The sequence below is a fragment of the Varanus komodoensis genome, unplaced genomic scaffold (assembly GCF_004798865.1).
Source record: "Varanus komodoensis strain SLA01 unplaced genomic scaffold, ASM479886v1 scaffold8, whole genome shotgun sequence".
In the NCBI taxonomy this organism is placed as follows: domain Eukaryota; kingdom Metazoa; phylum Chordata; class Lepidosauria; order Squamata; family Varanidae; genus Varanus; species Varanus komodoensis.
Window position 1 is genome coordinate 16,773,516 of NW_025336481.1, and position 24,332 is coordinate 16,797,847.

The 24,332-nt window shown below is 43.4% G+C and overlaps 1 protein-coding gene across 2 annotated transcripts in view; it reads right to left on the reverse strand.

Annotated features, from left to right (window-relative positions):
* Positions 1-7,509: 7,509 nt before the first annotated feature.
* The window catches only part of PDGFB (platelet derived growth factor subunit B), a 31,050-nt gene continuing 14,227 nt past the window's right edge, over positions 7,510-24,332 (reverse strand). Inside the window, exons 2-7 of one of the 2 annotated variants that reach the window (XM_044455196.1) lie at positions 21,944-22,040; positions 16,096-16,185; positions 15,006-15,211; positions 12,984-13,119; positions 12,661-12,831; positions 7,510-10,764 (exon numbers count right to left, since the gene is read on the reverse strand). In XM_044455196.1, the coding sequence (XP_044311131.1) occupies positions 12,695-12,831; positions 12,984-13,119; positions 15,006-15,211; positions 16,096-16,185; positions 21,944-22,040 (666 nt within the window). In that variant the 3' untranslated portion in view covers positions 7,510-10,764; positions 12,661-12,694. The remainder of the gene's footprint in view (positions 10,765-12,660; positions 12,832-12,983; positions 13,120-15,005; positions 15,212-16,095; positions 16,186-21,943; positions 22,041-24,332) is intronic. The other variant, XM_044455197.1, reaches the window with a different exon arrangement.

Consider the following 24,332-nt stretch of genomic DNA (forward strand, 5'->3'; position numbering starts at 1 on the left):
AATGAATCCAGAAGTGGGACAAGGTGTATGAATATCTGTATGCTGAGAGCAAGAACCCTGGAATATCCATAACACATCACCGTTCTTCGGAGAGTGTGCTGTCTCTCTTATCTAAAGGAAACACAGTATCAAAACATTGCCAGCAACCTTCTTATTATATATAATGCATTACTTCCTTCTCATTGGATATAATAAATAAACCATCTTAATTTAAACATAACTTAGAAACAAATATATTAAAATAACTAGTAACAACAACAGCAACAGAAATGAACTGCACCAACCATTTAAAACCTTTTCAGCAACAGATTACATGCTAAAGGCCTGCCTGAATACCAAAAAAGGAATACCAAACAAGAAGTCTTTGCTGGCTGGCAGAAAGGCAACATTATCTTTGTTATTGCCCCAAAGAATCAGGAAATATCAACATGTTTTTAAGTCTTCCTCGTGTTGCATATTAGACCTTTACAAGTACATACCTGCTGTTGCCAACGTCCTCCAACTTCATAACACAACTTGAGAAACAGCCTTGAAATGATCAGGAATTCAAATTCTCTGTCATATCCCAGATTCCATACAGTGTTTGAACAGATGGGCTACATTGGATGGAATTTGTTCTCCTGTGTTTTACCGACAGTGTTGGGTGAATTGTTGTGTGCCCAAACCAGCATATCTAATGCATGGGAAGAGGTGTGAATTTATGTAGCATAATAATGAGATGTTGGTTGATGAGGAACAGAAAAACAAGCTATTAAAAGTTTTTAATGTCTCATTGTACAAGTGAGAGCTGATTCATGTTAGCTTTTGCAACTAAGCAATACTCTGATGTTCACGTAATTTCACACAAGCTTTAAATCACCCAAGAAGCTTTATTATATGATCTGCCTTTGCTTCATCTGGATCCGTCTAGTTCCGTCTACATCTACCAATCCTTGCTCCACTTGGCACCCACCAAATGTGCTGTGCTACAACTGTCAGCATTCCCAGACAGCAGGATCAATGATGGGATTTGCCATCCAACATAATGGAGAAGGGTAGTCTCTGCCATTGGTGGAGCAGGGCCTACTGCTGGTTCTCAGCAGGGCCAGCTTCCTCACTAGGTATGCCAGGCACTCACGGAGGGCCTGCTGGAGCTTGAGCAGCTGGTGAAAATGGCAATGAGAAGATGGACTCATTGAGGGAAGGTGCCTGACCCACGGGCCCTCGGGAACCTGGATGGTGCCCCAGCGATTTGTAGCTCGACTTAAAATGGGTTGCAGCACTGGCATGACCATCAGACAAATGATGGGGGAGGCATAATTAAGAAGTATGGGCCCTCACTCATGTTTGAACTAAAGCTGGGAGTTGGGCCCGAGAAGGTTGATGACTACTGGTCTACACTGACAGGCTCTCCCAAATTTGGGAGAGAAGTCCTTCCCAGCCCTAAGGCGGCAATGCATCCACTTTTACAGAGCGTAGTCCTGCACTTGAAGGGGTTGTCCTGCCCAAGTCTAGTCAAAGAACCATCAGGAAGAAGAGCCGGGCCTTGAAGTGGGCCATCCACAGCATCCAGGCTGCAGACTGGGCAAGTCACATGGGTCACCTGGTCACAGGCTTCCATGCTAGAGTGAGGTGCACTGCATTCCCATTTAAATTATAATAAAGTCTAAATTTGCATGTATGCATATAAGTTAACATAGACATAGTTTATGCACGTCAGTCTCCTCTTTTGGTGATGGTTTTTCTCATTTGGGGCAGCTCCTATGCAGCCACTCTACTGAAAAGAGGCCCTGCTTAATGAACAAGGTGGGGCAGAGCAAGGGGAATAATTCACCTCAAGATATTCCACACTTGTTTGTTGGTTGTGCTACTAGGGTAAATTAGCTACACCAGTTTTTGGAGCCACCCTATCAAACCTCAGTGCGATTCTGAATTGTCATTTCTTCCTCTGTGAAAGGCAGCTGCAACTGTAAAATTAATTAGAAATACTCCAGCATAGTTCAGACTTCAGCACTGAGTAAGCAGATGCTGCTGCCAGTCAGGATGGGGGCGGGAGTACAGAATTTGCACTGCATTAGCATGACCTGAAGCAACAGGTGGATTCAGTGCTATCACTTCCACACATACCCTGTTTGACTTTCATTTCTCACTTCTCATTTCTCACTGGAATGGAAACAAACACTTGCAATTCAGTAGAAGTGGACTCTCAGAGTGATGCCCTTTTTTTCTGCTAGGTCCCTGTGTTAAACGGCTTCCAGACAAACTAACCAAGACCTTGTCCTTGTAGGTGTTCAGACTGGATTGTGTTGCTCCTCGTAGGGGTATTGCTCATCCTGCTGGCTATGGCCTGGCTGATATTGTCCATGCCCAACAGAAGCGAGGGGGAGCTCTAGTCCTGCAGTTGTTGCTGGGTTCCAATTCCCATCAATTCCAGCCAATGATCAGGGGATGACAGGAGCGACAGTACAACCAAACATGGGGCACCATAGATTACTCACACTTTGCCTACCACAAGCTTCATCCTGGACCTAAACACCCAGAATTAAATCAGTGCACCATGCCAGGAATCCCAGTACAGTAGAATATTAAATTCAGATCTGTCCCCTCGTCCCAATACTCCCATCCTTGCCTTATCAGGAACAATCTCATAGTTCAAGGATTAGGAAAGTTCAGTTAACAGGGAAGCTGGCCATCAGAAAGCAGTGTAAGAGAAGTGTTCTTGCAAGGGTTAGGCAGAATATTGCTGCCCACCTCTTCCTAGTTCATTATAAGGGCTCCATGCTTTCTTCACATTGGGACATGCTGCCACCTTTGTTCATGAGGGTTATTTGGTGGACCTGGCACATGTGGATGAGAACAGTCTGGTTCTTCCAATGGTACAGTTTCCTGGTGTGAGATATTGCTCCTGGAGATGGTCTCAGGAAGACTACCAGTGTCCCACACAGCACCTGAACCTCACAACCAAGAGGACCAGTGAAGATCCTCCTCCTCCTCCTCCTCCTCCTCCTCCTCTGAGATCTCTTCTAGTTTCAGGATTGTCCTGCCAGGAAGGTCATGAAAAACTTGATATGACATCCCCTCAACATTTCTTGGGTGAATGTTTTATGGGAGAATTATTAAAAGGAGATCTTCAGCTGATGACACAGGAGCTCTTTCTTCCTAGCTTCTCTCTCTCTGCCTCCTCTCAAGCCAAGAGGAAGTATCAAAAGCAGGAAGAGGAGCTGCAGTAGTGGTGATCAGATAGATAATTTCTGCACATTTCAGTCTCATACGCAGCTCCAGCAAAGCTTGCAGTGGAACAGACATGGCTTGACACTGACACTTCCTTTGAGCCTTCAGCATGGCAGAGTTCAGGGCCATCTGCCTTGTTAGAGACCATGTCTGAGTCCACACTCTTGCACTATTTCTTGGGTGACCAGTTCCCCGTGCAAATCCAGCAAGACTTCCCAAAATCCTCAGAGAAATTACAGCATGTTCTAAGAGATTATCTTACTCTCTTGAAAGACTCTCTTGATGCTGTCCTGCCTAGGGCTCCCTTAAGCCTACACTACTGAAATTGCAGTTGCTAGGTCTCCAACATCCCACAGGCTGAGGCTCAAGATGTCATTAGGTGAAGTTTAGTAATGCCATAGGAAAGGGTCTGGTGGTGTCACAGGCTGCCATATTCGTGGAAGTATCACATACATGAGTTGGACCTGATCCAGGAATCAAGCCAGTGGTAAGCAGATGAAGCTAGAGATGTGTGATCTAGAACTTCCCTGTCTTGTAGGGATCTGTGGATGACTCAGTCAAGGACACAGAAAAGGAAACATTCCACATACCTTGCACTTCTGGGCTGTGGAACCTCAGGTATAAAGGCTCAGCCCACTTGGTGCCCCAGCCACTCTCTGACATCCTCCAATAGCCACATACCCTTTCCTGTGACTGCCAAGCATTCAGTAGTTTTCTACTTTGGCAGCCTTTCCCTGTTCAGAAAGGCTGACATGTTTCTCCTAAGACTTGCTTACTGGTACTATGCACATTAAGCCATAATATGCTGGCAATTGTTGCATTTCTTTGTGCTTTTGTCCCTTTCCCTTTGCCTTTGGTCATGTTCACCCCTAGAATGTGCCCCTACCCTGCCTAAGCTTGTCTCCAAAAGTGAACTTGTGCCCCTACCTTGAAAGAGGTATCCTCCTCTGGCATGGTTAAACTATGAGATGCCGCAATAGCTTTAAGAGAGGATTCGAAAAATTTATGGAGGATGAGTCTATCAATGACTACTAGTCATGATGGTTGTATATCCCCTTCTCTATTGGAGCTGACATATCTCTGTTCCCCAGTTGCTGGGGAGCACAAGTGGGAGGGTGCAGTTGTGCAAATGTCCTGCTTGTGGGCTTCTCACTGGAATCTGGTTGGAAACGGAGTGCTGGACCAGGTAGGCCTTTTGTCTGATCCAGCCCATTCCAGACATGTAGGCTTTCCACTGCCTTGTCTCCTTGAGCCCAGAGACTTTTTTAAAAACAAGCATGCTTGCAGCTGTTTGCACCTTATCCTTACATGATCCATGGGCAAATTTGGTCACTTTCTTGAATAATGCCTTTAATCAGTCATCACCCAACTTCCAATTTCACATTTCAGTGCAGAAATGGATTCTGTAAGGGTTCCTAGAATGAGGAGAGAAGTAAAACCCACCCACTCACCCATGGTAAGGTGAAGCACAGCTCTGAACTTTAATAAATTTAGACTGTGAGGTGTTGCCAAATATGGGTGGATGTGCTCTCTCTCTCTCTCTCTCTCTCTCTCTCTCTCTCTCTCTCTCTCTCTCTCTCTCTCTCTGTGTGTGTGTGTGTGTGTGTGTGTGTGTGAGAGAGAGAGAGAGAGAGAGAGAGAGGAGAGCCTCTTTTGATCTTTCTCTCTTTCACACTCATGCATGCATGCACGCACACAGATCAAGAATGCATGACGTGTTGGGATTTTAATTTCCTTTGATGCAAGGAATTTAAGCTAAAATAGTAATGATGATGGCCTGATGATCCCATTTGCTCCAAAGGCCATTGGAAGATTTTATCAGTGATCTCTCCACCACTGAATGTATTGGTATTACTGTTGGGAAAACAAAATATTAGTAGTCTTCACAAAATGGAAAACCCAGCCCTGGGGATTTCCTTGCTAGTTAGGTGGAATTAGGCTGTCGTACTAATCCTAATATGTTTATGTGGTGCTTTTGATGTGTCCAAAATACTTAATGTACATTTAGTCACTAATTCGCCTGACAAATCTGTACAGTATGCCATATGAGGACTGTGGCTTGTCTAAGTTCATTGGGTGCATTTGCACCTGGGGTGAGATCTGAAGCATTGGATTGCACATGTGCCTCTGTTGAGGATCTGCTGGTAGAACTCCGCATGCTTTGGCAAATGGCTGACTGTTAAACTGCCTGAACTGTCCCCACTACAAAATATTGGCTTTCATTTAAATGAAGTTTATAGACCTTTGTTCCCATTGACAACAATGGGGCATGTTAAACATGACTTGCGGTAAGACTCATTGATGTCAACAGGAGCATGGTTCAGCTAACTTAGCCTAGATTCCAACCCATTTGGAACAAATGGGAAAACGTTGCCCATGGTGTTCCATTGGTGGTGACTGTTGCACAAGTAAGTCATCACCTGACATGGCAATCATGGAAAAGTGAGCACACACATCGTGGGGAAGGCCTGAGCTCAGTTGCTGAACATGAACTTTCCATGCAGAACATCCTGGCTTTGGTACTTGGCACCTCAAGGTAGGGCTGGCAAAGGCTGCTGGCTGGGACTCTAGAGCATCATGAGCAGTCAAAAAGGACTATTTGGAACTCCGTGGACCAAAGGTCTGATTCTGTATCAGCCACATTGATATGTATACGCAGCAGTGCAACAAATGTGGAAAGAACCCAATCCTGTGCTGTAGCACCAGTGGTGCTACAATGGTAAAATTTGAAGCTGAGGCACTCATCATCACAGTTCCTATAGCCATGCCTCTAGGAAAGTCTAAAAATGCAGGCAGCTGTAAAATAATCTTTTTTTTCTTGCATGATGCAAGCAACTGCAGATTTACTGGGAAGTTGGTGGCCTGCTTAACAAAAGGAAAACAAACCAGGACCAAAATTACCAGTGCAGAAGCCCTGCCTGCACCCATCCTGGTGCTAACTAGGAGGAAAAACGGTTGGGTACAAATGGAATACATGCACACTCTTTCCTTATTGATAGGAAGGGGAAAGAACATGCCCTTCTGAGTGCAAAGGAGTGGCATCTGTCTAGTCTAGCCTAGTGTTTGTCTAGACTCTAGACAATGTCTAGACTTGACAATGACTAAGGAGGTTGATATTTGCAAGGCCTTGAAAAGTGTACTGGGCAAACTACCAGTGGGAAGAAAAAAGATATGTGCAGATCAGAGATGAGAAAGAAGTTGCCAATAGTGAAATGCAGTGCTTTTTTTGTCATACAACACACCGGAACAGAGTTCCGGCACCTTTTTTCTTACAAAAAAAGCACTGGTGAAATGTGCTTAGGTTGAAGAATACCCAGGGTCACCAGAGGTGTAGTGGAATTCCTGGCTAAGTCAGGAGTTCCTCGAGAAGTTTAACAACAGGAGACAAGCTTACTTAGAAGGCAACCTGCTCATCCACCACTAGTCTTCCTCTTCAGTGTGCAGCCACACTGGGTGAGCATGAAGTCTTAGTTCATAAGTGAGGACAATCAGTCCCAAGAAGGTGGGCCAGTGCCCTGATGAACTGAGTATGTTCCCCAGGATATACCCTGGAATCTTTTGCAACATGTGAAGATTGCTGACAAATAGTTGCCATCTAAGACAAAAGTTAAGTAACCTGTTGCCCTCCAGGTTTCATACTTTAACTTCCATATTCCCTGCCCACAAGAGCAGTTATGGGAATTATATTCCAAAATATTTGAAAGGCACCAAACTGCCCATCCTTGATTTAACTGCTTCTAGGTAAGGCCTTTATTTCACAATCATTCTAATTTGTGGAATTGCTACAGGGCATCCAGATGAAGTCATCTTCAAGGTGTAACACTCTTCTAAAAAAATTACATTACGATAGAACATCCATATGCTATCCTTTAAGTGTTAGCACTAGAACCTCTGTTTGGAAACACCCTATATTAGTGGCTGTCAGACTGCTGGTACAGTATTTGTCATATACAGGCTCTCAGGAGGTTGTTGGACCCAGCAAGTCAATGTGTTAATATATGAATGAAAGAATGGCAATACATTTGGACAAATATATGAATGTGGAAGTGTAATCCTATACATGACTAGGCTTCTCTTCCTCTCAATACAATATCTCCCTTTACCTGTCACTACATTCTTCCCGCTTGCCCCTTATCTTCCTTCCACGGCACTACGAAGGGAAAGGCAGTAAGCCCCTCCAAGGAATATGCACTTGCACCCCACTTCTCAGCCAGCAGAGACCACATAGCTGGCTCATCTACCTGTCCATACTAGGGACAGCTGCAGGTATGTGCAAAATGGATAAAATCCTAAACAGAGTGCAGATTTTGCCTTCAAAGTTTTATTTTAAAAATTCCCTTCACCTTGCTTTTTAGGCCCTAAGCACAAATGAAACACAACACCATATTGTTTTGATCTTAGTTTTTTAAACAACTTTAAATACAGTACTGAGTATAAATTAACTTTACATAGAATGCATGGGCCCAACACAAAGATGAGAGAAAGGCTTAACTCTCCTTACAAATGAAAAAAAAAAAATGCAGCAAAACAAATGGTCTTTTAAGACAAAGAGGAATAGGACTGGATAGCAAACCATTGTTTTAGTGACAGAAAAGAAGATGTGGGAGACCCATGCCTCCAAAGTATTTCTCACAGATATTTCTTCTCCTGCTACTGGCCTACTCCATGGAACTATATTGGGAGACCACAACTTTTGATATAAGTGTTATTGTTTTGCCAATAAAGTTCGACCACACTGTTAAAAGCAAGCAATTGGCGAAGGGCCACGAGGCACAGTCTTCTTTGGACTTCCTCATGCAGAGGAAAACCTGGACCAACCCAGTTCAACAGACCAACCCTCTCTAACCCAGCACCCTCCCGTTCAGTTGGATCAGTTGTCAACTACTCTGGTGGACACCAGGCTGGGGAAGGCTGAAACATCTATTACAAGGAGCAAAATTCCAAGAGCACCAAACAAATGCAGCTCAAGTGGGAATGGGGACGATAATCTCCTATCTCTTTCAGACCAAGGGATCTGAGGGATGGAGACAATTGTCTTACATATTTTCTGTTTCCCTTCACTCTCTAGAATGGAGTACAAATATGATTTTACTCCATGCGATCAAATGGAACACAAACATTTCCACCTGGGGCAGCAAAATAGCTGCAGACATTTTTATAGCATTTTTTAAATTTGACCTGGACATTGCGGAATTTTAACCTAAAGTTGCATTTACCATGCTCTTTCTTTGTAAATGTGGCAAAAGGGCACATTCCTTTTCTTCTTTCCTCCCTACTACCTACCAAAATTTTGCACAGGTTCATCTCTTTGGATAGGATTGTGCAGTACAATCCACTTCTAACAAATGAAATGTGTGGCTGCTGGCCTCCATCCTGCATCTGCTCACGCAGAGATGCATCAGTTTATCCTGTATGGGTTTGATATCTGTTTTGCTCCTTCCCCAAGACAAATACAGTGAATAAAAGTTGCTGAAGAGGTAGATGGAAAGTAAAAGCTAAAAAGCGTCATTTACTTCATCCTTCTCTGCTTTTCCCACCAACCTTTCCAATATATAGAAGTGACTAACCCCTTTTCTATCTCAGGTAAAGTGAATGTCTTTCCTTTTCCTTTTTTTTAAATCATTCCTGAATGTAAGCTCACTGTTTAGCTTTATTCAGTCACACAAAAGATACTGCCAGTTTCATTCGTGGGAGATCTGGAAAGGCATGTGAACCTTGAAAAGTGGGGTTGGAGAGAAAAGGAGAATGGAGAAAATGCAGAAGATTTAAAAAGCACAAGTGGTTAATGAGGGCCAGTTCATTTTGTTGCCTTCTTTGCCTCCAACACATCTATTGGGTACTACCAACTGGATCCTTGCCTATGAACTTTGGTTGCGCAGCTGTCAAAATGCTGCGTAAGGTGCTTGGCATCTTCAGTATCACTTGGAATTGCAGAATAAATATACCGTATGTGATGCATCACAGGCATCACAGGCAGAATCTCATGGCTCCTAGGAAGCTTTGCACTTTGTCCTCATCAGAAAATTAACCTGAAGCTATTAACATGGGTTAGCATCTGTAACATCTGCCCCTTAATTGCTGTGCCAGAGGAAAGTTGCTAGTAAGGTGGCCATCAGTAAAGGTCATGCACAAGGGACACTTACAGTATGGGGTGGACTGATACTACAAGGAATATAACCAAGCCATTATACGAACAGTCCATTCAAGCCACTACTGCAGCCTTCAACCTGTTGCCCCCCAGCTGCTTTAAACTGCAACTCCTATCAGCTCTGACCACTGTGACCAATGGTCAGGAATAATGAGAACTGCAGTCCAAAACACCTGGAGGAAGCCAGGTTGGGAAAGGCAGCACTGCTGTTTCTCAAGGTGGGGGGGGCAACTTCTGGCCCTCCAGATGCTTTGACCTACTGCCCCCATCAGCCATAGCCAGTGCAGTAATGTATGATCCAGGTTCTAGACCAAAACACCTGTAGGGCTACAAGTTGCCTATGTGTGCTTTATCTTTCCATGGTCCCATGCCATGGTCTTTGTCTACAATGATATTTGAGACCCCATACAAAAGTTGCCTTGATTGCCCATTGTCAAAGAGTATGTTGTAATACAGTTCTAGCCCCTTCTACTAAAAAGCAAGGCCTTATTCTGGCAGCCATGAAAGCAGCAACCACAAGGGTAGCAGACCAGACAGGCTAGGAGCCCCACTTTATTGAGTGGTTGCAATCTTCACTGTACTGAATGCAAACCCATTAACAAAACCTCACAATGATCCATACAAAAAACCCCCAAACAACTGCAAATTCCAACTGAAACAGGAGACTGGAAACAGTGTAAGCCAAGCCCTCCTTATAATCATGTGCAAAGAAGGCCTCTTTGACCTAAGGGGGTCACTGGATGGGTGGCAGCAGTGGTTCCGCAGCTTCCCTCCTGTTTGTTGTTCCAAGCACCCCATCCATATGACAACAGGAAGTCCTGGGTACATATTCTTAGCTGTCACTGGTTCTGTCCTCCGAGGCATGGCATGTTTAGTGGTTTTAAAAATAAAATATACATACACACATGAAAAATATCTATTCAGACAAAACAAAAGAAGTCTTTAGTGCATTTACTGTCGTTGGTTGTCACTCAGACTGCCTTGGCTTGTGCTCATTGCCATTGTAAACAGCCTGAGCTCAGCTAACTCCTGGATGGGAGCAAGAAGGAAAGGAGGTAAAGACATTTCTCATCCTCTCATTTCCCCTGCTGCCTTTCACAAGGCGATTGGGACCACAAGTCTTTGCCACATTCCCACTGCACTTGCTGTGGCACAAAGCATATCGTCCGTCCAAATTCCTGCATCTTTTGCCATTTATTTCCCACCACAGTCTTCTTCCTTTGGGAGTATGCTGAAATGCAATTAAGAAATGAGAACTCAAATAGTAAACTTTGGTGGGAGAATGTCCAGCGGGCAAAGGATCAGGAAGCACCATTTGCCGTCCAAAATAGCATTGAGGCAGATGGACGGAGAGAAACTCTGAGAACCCCACGGGGGCAATACAGCAAACGTATTAAATAATAAACCTAGAAGGTAAGAAAAGAGAAAAGGTGAGTTGTGATTGTACCTTGACCTGTCAAATCAGTTTCATTCTAGTTGTTCTCTGTACAATGGCCAATATTCTACCTACAAAATGATTACAGCTGACAGAGACTCAGTTGCTATGGAGGTGCTTTCTGCAAAGCTCCTTATTTTTCAGTAGCTCATTCAGCTTCCGTGGAACTTGGTCTCTGTTTAAGGGGGAAATGGTGTAGTGTCAAGAAGAAGAGCAAATGTGTTGGTTGGAGAATTGGCCAAGAAAAGACGCATTGTGCATTATGCTCCGTAGCATAATGGTTCTAGCAAAATCATTCCTTTGTTCAGTCCATACCATTTTAAATCAAGAGATAAGCTGTCAGCCTGACTCATGCCTTCACCTTTGCATTGATTCAGAGACAGAGCTATGCACTTGGTACACCTTTTATTCCTGCCTTCCTTCCTAGACAGGGGATGGGCTGTTAAGTCTAATCAAAGATTTGAGTAGTTCAGTGCTCTTCAACAGACAAACCCCACTGGAGGAAATATTTATTCCTTCTCTCTTCCGCTCATTCTTTGGTGTCCTAACATGGCAATAAATTAAAGGTAAAGACCCATGGGATTACCATGTGTTTTAAATTACACTGAGCTACATGGACTTGAGGAGCTCGGCTTTCTTAAATAGCCAGGTAGCACTTTTAGATTGCATGAAAGGTAAACTGCAAAGCTACTGCAGCATCTTCAGTTGGCAAGAATGTTAAATACTGGCCTGACTGCCTTGTGACTACTGTATGGTCAGCTAGATTAAAACCTATAGAACAAAGGGCATTAAAGCAGCACCTGCTCCTGGTGTCCAGGTGACCCTGCTATGATGTGGGCATGGGCTCTTCATATGTTCAGGAGACTTTTGTACTATCAATTTGGTGTTAAATACCAGGGTTGTTTCTGCACTAGTCCTTTTACTGTAATGTCGATCCTTTGTTTTTGGGAATGGACATAAGGATGCAACAAGGTGAATCAGACCAAAGGCCAGCCTAGCCCAGCATGCTCCTTCCACTGGAGCAAGTGGTTGGCAATTATGGGAAGCCCACAAGCAGAATACAAAAACATCCTCCCACTTGGGTTCCCCAGCAACTCGCATTGAGAGAGACACAGTGTCTGATACTGGAAGTAATATATAGCAATCATGGTGGCAGGCTTACCCTCCATGAAATTTTGGACATCTGTGTCAGAAAATTGTTAAGATTCCCTTGTCACGTTTTTCAGTTCTGATTTGTGGCATTTGGTTTTACAGTAATGAAACTGTAGCACCAGTATGGCCAGGCAGTATACTTTTGAAGCTTTTACTGTGCCTTTCATCAAAAGCTTTCTCCTTGTAGCACCGATTGGTGCATCCTTTCTAGAATAGTTGGTGGTGGGGAAATGACTAACTGTTGCTTAATTAATCAGTTCCCCTCCCCTCCATAGTTGGCTTCCTTCTTTTCTTTTGCAACAGAAAATGACTAGGAGTGAGGTGAGGAAATTAAAGGAAGCCGGTAATTATCACTCACTCACTCATCTACCACTGGGAATAGAAACTGACTTAACTAAGCAGGGGGATTCAACATGAGTCCCCCAAACATTATGAAAAGGAAGCAACAGTAAGCATGGCACCTGCAAGAAAAAAAGCTTTTAATTAACACTGCAGGGGACACTTCTCTAGGACTTACTCATGAGTAATTATAGAAGGAACCTGACCACAGGAAAGGCATTGCTGGATAATACATTATTCATTGTTGTGCGCACGAGTCATCTTAATTCTGTTTCTAGCGGACTGCAGAAAAGCAATGGCTTAGCAATACTGAAGGGCTGTAACCCAGGGAAGTTCTATGCATTCACAACACAGTAGTTGTATTCAGTGCACTCACCTGACATCTGCACTCTTGCCTGCCAGCACTTCTATTATGCTGGGAAGATTTCTTTCAGCGCCTTCTTATCATTCACATGCTTGAACTTCCGATGCTTCCTCTTTCGTGGCAGCAACCGGTGCACTCGTGCCCTGGCTGGAAGAGAAGCCACAGTGCTCAGTCGAGGCCCACCTGCCAGAAGAGGAGGGAGCACCACATATTCCAGTATATAACACCTAACTGAGATTAACAAGCACTTTTCTTCTCTTCCCAGATATTCCTTCCACCACATTTCCCTCCATGCCCATCCAGCTCTCAAAAACATCAGTTCTACGATTGCTTACCTCTGTGCTCACGTGATTTTGCCCGACTGAGAGGCAGGGGTGATACTGTCTCGCATCGACACTCCAGATGGTCCTCCAAGGGCACAATGACTTTATGTACGACTGGTTTCATACGAACAATTTCTATCTTGTTTACCTATCAGAAGAGATTTAAAAAAACAGCATAAACCCTTGATGTATAAGCATGCAGAGATAACCTCAACTCAGTCAGTGCCACTGCTGTCATACAGAGAGAGATTTATATGAATCAATCAATAAATTGATTCATTTTAAGCCCACTGCAACCTTCCATGAAATGAGGACAGATACATAGCTAGCTACCCAATCCATTTTCATGGACCATCAGGGTCATTTTACAGAACTGCTCTTGCAATCACAAAGGTACATCTTGAAGTGCACCATGGCATAGGAATCATAAAGGGTTCCTACTTTGCTCCCAATGCTCCTGCATTGGTAATCCTATAATAAGCTTGAGTTGAGTGTTGGGTCTGTAGTGCCATAAAAAGATCAAGTGACCATCACCAGTGCCTGCCTGCCACTTCCAACTCCTCTATATTCCACCAGATCAAACTTCACAATATGTTGCAAATAAACAACAGGCACATTGCAAAAAGGTAACTACAGAGTATATGGTTCCAGATTGCTCCAACTAGCTGTCAAGAAGGTTAAATCTATGTTGTGATGATGGCTTGAAAACCTACTATAGTTCTCACCTAGGAGAGAGAGCAACCTTACAGAAGGCAATTTTTAAGAAAGTAGATTGGAATGAAGGACTATATCCTGCCCAAAAAATTAACAAGGGCATCAGTTTAATCTTTTCTGAAAGCCCTACTCTGCACATTTCAGGACACAAGGTGTTGACTAGACTAATCTTTCCAAGCAAACAATATAGGCATCTCTGTTTGCAGAGAAAGCATTTCCAGGACACATTTTCTGGCTAGCTGTTAACTTTTTGTTTGCTTATTTCCACAAAAGCAAATCATTCTACTTCTCTCCCTGCCCCCCCCCCCCACCTTCCTTCATTTGCACCTTCTGTTCAGCTGAGCTTACTGGAAAAAAGACTTTCCCTCACATGGTTGGTGTAATATCTTTCTTTCCCTGTATCTTCTTACCCATGGAAGACCCATAGAATTCTCCCTAACACAGAGGTCAAACATGGGATTTACATTATATTTTTGAACAAGTAGTCTGGGAGGAAACATAAAGATCGCTATTGTCTGGATATTTAGCAGAACTCGAATTAGCAGGTATCGATTTACAAGACACCCAGATGGAATAATGAAGAGGAACTATTGGTTAAGATGATTATTTGCCAGGAGAACAAACTGTCCTAGGATGGTAGGAATCAGTATATTCAGAACAGACAGCCACACAACTGGCCTGCTGGTTTTAAGGTTGATTTATAGCACAGTGCTGAGTATTTTACTGAATGCTTGTTTCTTCACCAAAGCATCCAGAATAAAGGCACTTATAACTTTAGTTGCTATCCCATATACAGTGACCTGAGAGTAAGTCCCACTGAACACAGTATAGGTGTTCAGTGCTGTGCAAGAACTCAGCTTCTCAATATTAAATAAACAAGTTTTGTGAAGCTCAACTGTTAAAGCAGAACACCTAGAAAAACACCAGTTCCTCTGCAAAGGTTTGTTGCTGGGTTAACTCTGGAGCTGATTGTTGTTACATGCGGTCGCTGTCTCCAACTTAAATGATGAAGAGTTTTCAGGTTCACATGTCACAAAACAACTACAGAATGGGGCATTCCTGGGCTGTTAACTAAACACGGACATGAAGAGCATTCCATGCTCATCACTCTGCTCATCCCTGCAATTCTTGGGTGGGGCAACCCAGTAATTGCCCTTGTGACAAACTAATCAGGTCTAGATCTACCTTATTTACATTTCCAAAAGTTGCAGGACTGCACACTGCATTCTACTGAATGCAAAAGTATTAATCCTGTAGCATCACCATTATTATTAGCTCAAACAGAAGGAATAAAGGCTTGTGGAGAGGGAGAAGTCCTACCTGGATATGTCGCACACGAACCCGCGTGGGGCGACATTGCCTGCTTCGGGTGTTGCAGCAGCCTGTGCACCGCTGCACTTCTACACATGGGGGCCACACGACAAAGTTGGCGTTGGTGGGATCCACCATGCTCCGGGAGATTTCAAAGACTTCGGTCCGTGTCTTGCATTCAGCAAGTACTGCTGCCTCTACAGGTTCTTCTCCACCTGGAAGGGTCCAACAAGAAAACTTTTGAAAGAAAATCAGCTTTGAAATACAAGGCTACATTCTGCCCCTTTCCCCTCAACAGCCTCTCCTATTTTATTGGTTTCATCCACATTAGAAAGCTGCAGAATCGAAGTACCATATAACCAAGGCATTGACACATTTATTTTGTGTGAAGGGATAGAGCAAACAATTTTTTTTCAGAAATCTGATTTCTCATCTTCATGGCTATGGATAAAAGTTTTGAAATGTTTGGGAAATTTCTGTTACATAAGCAGAAAGTATTAGGGTGCTTTAGTACTCAAGTGGTAGAGGTATTAAATTCAGCAATGTCCTAAGTCATGCTTCAGTGTCCTAACTCATTCTGGTTTTTGGCTAATTAGAGCTACTGCACTAAGCAAGCAAATAAAAAGCAATCCTATTTTTAAAAATTCACTCCAATAGCAGAAATTAATTTTCCACTTGCAGAAACTGATTTTTTTTTGTTTAGTACAAAATTCTAGTGAATTGGAGGCCAAATAAGCTAAATTCTCCATATGAGAGAAACAGTTACTGGAACAGCAGATTATATCTGTTAACCACAACAACCTTGTGAGGTAGGATAAGCAGAAAGGTAGTAATTGGCCTAATTTCACCTAGCGAGTTTCATGCATGAAAAGCAATTAGAACTCAGTTGTTCCTGGTTCAAGTTCAATACAACCTACTACTACTTCCCATTGGCTCTGAAGTAATGGCTCTGAAAATCACTCGACTACACAGACAGAACTTTCAGATTACCTGAACAGAAAGACACCATGTCACTCAGATTGTCAATCATGTTTACAAGACAAGTCTTGTGCACCAATTTCAGCAAATACAGGTTAGGTATGTCATGTCTACAACTCACCAAGACTTCGTCTCCCTCGGAAAAAAGGAACAGAATTTTGAGCGGGATCTGTTCTGGTGGAGTTCAGGTATGAACTGGAGCTAACTTCTTCTGCAAGAGAAAACAGCAATGTTCTCAAGAAACAGCAATTAAGTTTAGGGGCAATGCAGAGATATGGGTATTGGAATCTAACTGGAAACTACAAGGAAAAAATGGACAATCATCAAAGCTAGGGAATCTTCACCACTTGAACTACAGGGTCCTTTTCAATATATCCTGTAAATGCATCTCCTAATAGCTGGAAAGGCAAGAAACAAGTTATGTGGAAGTGGTTTTGATTTTACTAAGATAAGAAAAGTCAGGAATCCACATTCTGTTCCAGAAACCAAATTCTGCATATCTGAGATTGTAGCAACCAGCCTTAAGAAACTGATAATGCTACACATTTCAAATTAACATTGTATGTTTCAAAGCATGGAAATGAGCAAGCCCACTACCACTTCCATGTGATTTGGTCATGAACACCATGAAAAAGATGGCTTGATTAACTGAAAAATGTCTTCCTCTATATTCCAGGAAATGTTTTTGTACTTAGAAGTGTCCTCAATTAGCAAAGTTCTATTGTCGCAGCATATCTCACTCCCAAATTACTAACATTTTTTCAGAATTTTGGAATGCTAACACATATTGTTTAGATTGCTATCCCAAAGTTTGCCACTCTTCTCTGCTTATCTTAAAAGGCTTGCACAAGAGGCAAAAGTGTGGAGAGTAAAACTCAGTGGAGAGGATGCTTTCAATCCACCAGCTAAGACTCCCACTACAGTACCATTCAAAAGAACAACACACTCCTTCTACAACTTGTACATGGAATGTTTAAAAATCCTGAACTTAAAAGATTCAGTTACAAAAGCACTTAGCAGAGATGAGAAAGGGTTAATTAACATACTTTGCAAAGCAGCTTGTCTCAAAAACTTGCCATATACCACAGAATAGGAAAGACCCTTCAAGTTTCATCTACTTGCTGAGCAAAAACTAGAGGACTTTGGAACGAGGCTTTGAGTCATGCCTGACAGCTCTGAATCTTCTGCCTAAGGAAGGGCTACCAGAAGCTGCAGCCTTTCTAAACTAAGCATTTTTTTCTATGGTTATGTATCTACTGGATTTAGTCTTACGGTTTCAGGGTATTGTTGTATATGAGGTTTGCCTGTAGTGTTGTGGCTTTTTTAATTGCCCTGGGCCTATTTTGAATAAACATGCTTAAAATGACAGACAGAAAAATAGATGCATAAATCAGGAATGCTGAAGCAAAAGATTTGGGTGATGTAAGGAATTGTCTGTTTACCTATTTACCCCAGTTTTGTCTGCTGAGACTGGCAGAAATCCCCCAAGTTGTTAGACAGAGATCTAATCCTTTTAAAGTGGGGATCCTAGAGGTTGAACCTGGAGCATTTAGCATATTAAGCATGTGTACAGCACTGAGATACAGCCCTCCCTTGGCATTTAACTGGGTGACAGGATCAGGAGAACATGTGTTGAACTTTACATACCAAGTGTACTTGTGAGTGAAGGAAAGGCCTGACACCTTACAGCTCAGTTCCCTATAAACACATGTCTATGTTTTCCCATAGGAAATAATTAATAAAACCCAATGTCCCTGGAGCAAGCAGCTCCTCTAGAGTTTATTCAAAGATAAGCTTTCATGCAGCTGCAGGGTTTCCCCCATATGAACCACTTGACTTGTAAAGAGAAGTAGGACTGATGTTCTTGCTGTGGGATTAATTGGATTAATTGGGAGTGTGCAGAACAGGGTACTGGAGGCTTGTGGTTATCTGTGGAACAAGCTTCCACAACACACCGTTAGTCTATATCTTTAAGGCCAAGGAAAGCACAGGAGCTAATTTTCCATGTCATGTTACATATAGGCAGCACTGCCTACAGAGTTTGGAATCTGGTGTGCAGACAACAGACTCAGTATCATCAAACTCATTCCACATGAAGAGGCTTAGGAGGAATATGAAGCTGCAACCGATACTGTGGCTGTGTAATCTCCAGTGTAAGGACTGAAACTATCTTGAAAGACAGTTGTTCCCAAATTCATTGCCTTAAAATGACATATGCCTCCAGGGAATGGGCAAGATTAGTCACTGGAACAAAACAGGCTCTTCCCCAACCATCTTCCATCCCCCATTCTCTGGAATTTTATCAGGATAGGGTGGGGGCTGCTTTTGCACAAAGGTTAAATAGACAAGGAAAAAATAGCAGGCCTGTTGACTAGAAACAAATCTTCTATTGAAAAACAAGAGTTCTCCACTCAACTTCACCCTCCACCCCAAGCCTTTTCCCCAAGGGTGTCCTTCTGTTTGATAGGGCAGTACAGCTACTGCTGGTGAGGCAGCAGGGCCACCACTGGAAAAAACAGTGCTGCTAATTTTGGAAGCCCCATTATTGTGTGGCTTGTGTAGCCCAAGAGAGGGGGGGAGAGAAGGGGGGAGAGACTGAGTTGCTTTTCTCCAGGGGAAACAATAGCAGAACGCAGCTGGTGCCCTCCCTCTCTCTTTCCCTCCTCCCATCACAGGCATTTTGAAAGGGAGCGGGAATGCTTTTGAGAATGCGCCAGTGGTCCAACTGGCATAGGAAACAAAAGCAGGAAATTCTGTTCCCCCGTAGATAGTGTCTCGGCAAAGATTACAAAGCTACAAACAGACAAACACAAGAGAGAAGGCGGGGGGCGGGGGGGGGAGAGGACAGGCTGGAGCAGGGGTTGAAGTAGAATGGAATTCACAAAGAAAGCGTTTATAAATACATTCCAGGGCCAACCCGGTGGCCGTGACGCGTGCTCACATTCCTGCACGTGCCAAAATCTTGGTCCGAGTGCCACTGCGTGACCTCAGTCCTGTGGGCAGGTATCCCGAGCACCACCACACAGCCAAAGAAAGAGCCCTTATCCAGATATTCTGATAAAGCAGAAGATCCACTATTCTGTTGCTGTCTTACGTTGCTCGTTGCATTCTTTTCCAAACAAGAGGGATCAAGAGTTGAAAAACTATCAGGGCAGCAACTGCATCATGAATCATGGGTGTCTAATTTCTAATGCAGAGCTTGATGGAATTCCCAGATGCCAGAAACCCTCTGCTCCAATCTAAAAAACACACTTTTTTGGACCTACTTATACCTTTGGAGGGAGAAACATACTAAAACAGACCAATTTGCCATTAGCAAATAGAAATTAGCAATCCGGAATGCTCTCCTCTATTTCTCACTCCTGCCCCCTTGCAGCCACATCCCAATGTTCTGCATGTGAGGTCTGAGTTCAAGTAGCCCTACACACTGAGTGCTGCCTAATTCTGTAGGATTTAAGGTAATAATGTCTACAGTGCAATCAGTAAATCCCTCTGAATTCAGTGGTGTTTACTCTCTAAAAAGCATATTTAGATCTGCAGCCTCAGTATTTGTATACCCTTTTTTCTGAGTGTTTAGAAGTACTTCTTGTCCTCATTACAACCTTTTATGGCAGGGCTGTCGAAACTCTTTCAACCCAGGGGCCAAATTCCATTTTGGAGCTTTGAGCCGCTACTGCCAATGCCCAAGTCTTAGGGGAGGTATTTTAGCCTTTTAGAAGACAGAAACTGTTGGATGGGGGCATCTGCAAATCTGAGTCAGATCTGATCTGCAGGGCCTGAGTGTCAACGCTGCTGTTGAAGGGTACACTCACTCTGTCATTCACAGACTGGTGAACTGAGAGGATGTTTGTTTGCCTAAGGCCCACTGAGTTCATGGCTGAGGTGATTTTTCAGTCCTGGATTTCTTGGTTTACAGAAAATGCTTTAGCTACTGCACTACAGCAACTCTGAAGGAATCGGGGAGAAGACAGTGAGGGTACTGGGAAGAGCAGGGGTATCACACAGTAGTGGCAAGCAGGCAGAGGGTGGCTCTCAAGGAGAAAGGGCTGTGGCATTTATGTGGAGTGCCGTATCACAACAGCTGTATTTCTAGGTGGTCTACACCTTTGTTCAATAGGTTACACATTAATCTCTATTCAAAATTTTTTATCTGTAACAGCAGTACATTTTATTACACCCTATTAAACATTTCTTTCATCTAGCATTGCCCTTGGCAATTCCTAGCGAATACTGCTGTGATAACATTTCCCAGAAACCTAAAGGAGGCAGGTGGCGATTCCAGCAGTTAAGCGCCATGACTCCCCTGCTTTCCACCGCCTCTGTAGGATCTCTGCTGCTACATGCCACACTGTTCCTGTGTAGAAGGCAGGCTCCTCATCCATGCAAATATATCACGCTTAATAAAGCATCAACATTGCACAATTAGCACAAGGAGGCTGAAGGAGCGCTTGCATCCATATATGCCCAGCCGCCCCTTGAGATCAGCGGGGGAGGCCCTTCTCCGGGAATCCTCTGTGAAAGAAATTAGGAGGGTGGGTACTCGGAGGAGGGCTTTCTCTGCGGTGGCGCCTAAGTTATGGAATGTGCTCCCCAGAGAGGTCCGCCTGGCGCCGTCATTATTTGCTTTTCGGCGCCAGGCGAAGACCTTTTTATTTAAGCGGCATTTTAACTGTTAGTATTATTTGATCTTATCTGGCCAGGGCAGCTTATTTTATATTGTATTTTTTGGATTTTTAATGTTTATATTTATTGTAATTTATATTATAATTATTTTTATTTATTGTTGTAAGCCGCCCCGAGGCTTTGGCAAATGGGGCGGCATAAAAATGTTTTAATAAATAAATACATAAATAAATAAAAAAGCCCTGCCCCTCCCTGGCTTCCCCTTGCCCCTCCTGAATTCTCTGTCAGTTGGCTTAAGAAGTGAAGGCAAGGACTATCAAGTCCAGTTCCTCTTCCTCCCCAGTCTTATCTCCTTGCAGTGGACCGAAAACCAGGCCTGCCTCCTCTTTAGCATCCCACCTACATCTGCTATATAGGACTGCAACTGGCCCACTCTTGCAAGCAGTCTGTGTTCCTCAAAGATGTCCTATGGCTGGGGTTGTGTTCTTGCAGCTGTGGCAATGAGGATGCATCCCTACTCCTTAAATGGGCTGTGTGTTCCTGCTTCACTTGTAATGTTTGTGTTCTTACCACCCAAGATGATGGTGATGAGGAAGCAGCATCCAAATTGACCCTGCACAGCATATAAGGGTATGATCTCATTTGTGTTTATCAACTCATGCATCCAGTTGCCATCTTCAGTTCTCCTTGTCACCCCTGTCCCATTCTTTCCTTGGAGATCTTTGGGTATTTCTTATGAAGACTAAGTACACTTTGATACTAGATGACTGTATTGTGTGTAAATTACCCTACAGCCATTTTGTGAGTTACTGGAGTCATAGGGTGGACTGTGACTACCCAAATATGCTCTACGCTCCTACTTGTCTGCCCTGAATGTAGAGAAATATGGGGTTGTTTGCCCACAGGGGCATCTGTTGGTAGCATACAGTGCTGGCTCTAATTTTCAGCGGACTCCTGAGCAAGGTACCTCAGTGGGCCCCCTCCTTCAGTGAGTCCACATCTCACCACTGTTGTCACCAGCTGCTCTTGCTCCTCATCCTCTTTCAGACCATTTGTGGCTTGACAGGCAGAGAGCCATTGAGCAAGCTGCAGGGGCGTCTACTACTCCTCTTTCACACCACCACCATTATCTGGGCCAGAGCAGGAGGCATGTGAGCAACCTGGTTGCTATGGTGAAGAGGAGCTGCAACTCCAGGAGTCCCTGATGAAGTGTAGGCCCTTGGCAGGTGCATGCATGCCTACCCTCCTGCTGGCTCTGGTGGCACACACATGCTTTTGTTCTTGTCCCACTGTTACTTTTGCTTGGGATTTAAGGAAGAGGAGCATTCATTGTTGAAGAGATTTACCTACGGAGTCTATCCGCAGGACCTGCTGGAGATCTCTGATGGAACGCACTGAACTGTCACTCAGCATTTCATAGATCTCTTCCGGGATGGGGTCTCCCTGTCAGACAATAAAGAAAGAGGTTGCGTTAAGTAGGTCTCATATGCCAGTTCTGTATCAGCTCTTTTACAGACTGAAGGCAAGCCAACCGAATAGTGCATATGCACATTCCAAAGTGTGAGAGTATTAACTGCTGAGGGCCCACCCATGACAGATTCTTTATGGACTAAGGAAGGGGCTGTCCATCTGGGGTGCTTCCAGATGGACAGCTCTTAGCCTTGCCAATCAAAAGACATTATGCAGTTCTTCTACCTTTTTCTTATCAGTTGTTTGTACAAACAAAAAAGACAGAAGAGTGATGTGAACCTGGGGGGAGGGGGTTAGATGTAGATGTCTACCCCACCTTACCATTCCTTGGTAAAATTCCATGAATGAGGCAGGGCAATTGCATCATTAAAGCTTCATAGGAAAGGACCTGGGAGACCTTTATGGATTACACGCCCAAGAATTCTGAACATTCTGTTAACAGGCAGATCTTGAGACTTCTTCAGAAACATTATCTAGAAACCCCTTTTACAGTCCTATGCATGTTTTATGTTCATCTGTGTACAGTAGGACTTCCTTGCTTGAAAGCAGACTGAGTAGCCTTAAGGTATGCATCTCTGAAATCAAGTTAAATATATTTGAAGATTTTCTTCAGTGTTTTCTTCCCTTGGGCTGATTTTAGAATGTTGATCCATTATCTGGAGACATGAGAACCGTTGAAACTAAAGCAGGGAAAGGCAGGGAAAAGATGTCTGTGACAACTTGATTTCTCCGTTTTGTTTGGCAGTGAGAGCCCAAACACAGTATCTCCCATTACACAAATATACCAAGCTGGTGTCCTCCAGATTTGTTGCATGTAGTACAGCTCCCAGCATCCCCCCAGGCAACTGTTGGTGATGCTAGAAGCACACACACCAGGAGGCGCCATGTTGGAGATCTCACTACGGGCACGATCCTATGCATATTCAGAAAAAAAGTTCTACAACTTCCAGCACTCTCCAGCCAGCACATGATACTGGTTTTATGTACATACACACAATTGTATCAAACACTGGATTGCAATGTCAATAAACCTGTACTCCAGAGTACCTCTAGTTAAGGCATTAATTACACTTTATTGGCAAACACTCATGTAAGAATCCTGGTGCTGTTTGCTTTGTTTAAAGGAAAGGCAGCCTCAAGATAGGGTACCTGAGAGCACAGACTTTTCCACTGGAGCCTTAACCTTTCCACTCAGCCATTTCTTCACTCCAAGTAACAGCTTCCCTCCCTTCCAGTTTCTTCTTCACATAAAGCTCTCCCTTTCCCCACACAATCCAAAACACATGGAAACACACAACTGGAGCATAATACAAAGGAGAGACTTGGGTGGTAATTTGAAATGAGAAATGGCAGGTGGGGAAGGGTAAACACTTCTCATTCACCTGCTACTTTTCCAATCTAAATCATCTTTCAAAATGTCATTCTAGGAATATATATATTTGTTGAGGCTCTATCATATGTGGTTGTGTATGATGCATTGTTTGCCCCTGAAGAACACTTCACACATTATTTTTCCTGTTCAGAAACATGAACAACACATATAAAAAGGGGTTTGAAAACAACAGGAGTACATACTTTGTTACAGAGACATACATTTTGGATGCTCAGTGTGATGCAGCTTCCAAACTTCATTATCACAGAGAAAATAAGATACTCATAAATTTCACATTTCTGCATACACACCTCTACACATAGTTGGTCATAATGAACAAAAAACGTGCATGGGACAACCCTTGGTGTAACAGCAACTTATGAGACACATTTGAATCTGAGATTGTTTAACATTCCTCAAAATCAGCATCCAGATCTGCCCTGCATGTGAAACTGGATGCACTAATCAATCCTCATTTGCAGGGGGAGAGGCAGAAGCAAAGGCAGTAAAAAGAAAAATAGCTGAATCTGCTCCCTTTTTAAAACCATTATCATGATTTTCATTTCTATACCACCCCATAGCTGAATGTACAAATTACCTTTGTGGTGGTGTTTTAGAAGGAAGTGAGGTAAAAGAGGCAAGACTAAGGTTAGGATTAAGGGGAAGTAATTCAGCTTCCTTTCCCAGATATTTGATCTTGAAGTATTTTTAAATATGTTGGGCACAACCCATGAGGAGGTTTTCCTGCACAAGTCCAAACTGAAATGAATGGGAGCTTTAGAGGAACATGCTACCGCTTCCAATCATTCTGGAAGCCTAAGAGCCACATTTGATTTCAGATACATTCTTGGAAGCTGCATTTCATTGGTGGTTGAGACCAAAGGTAAGAACTG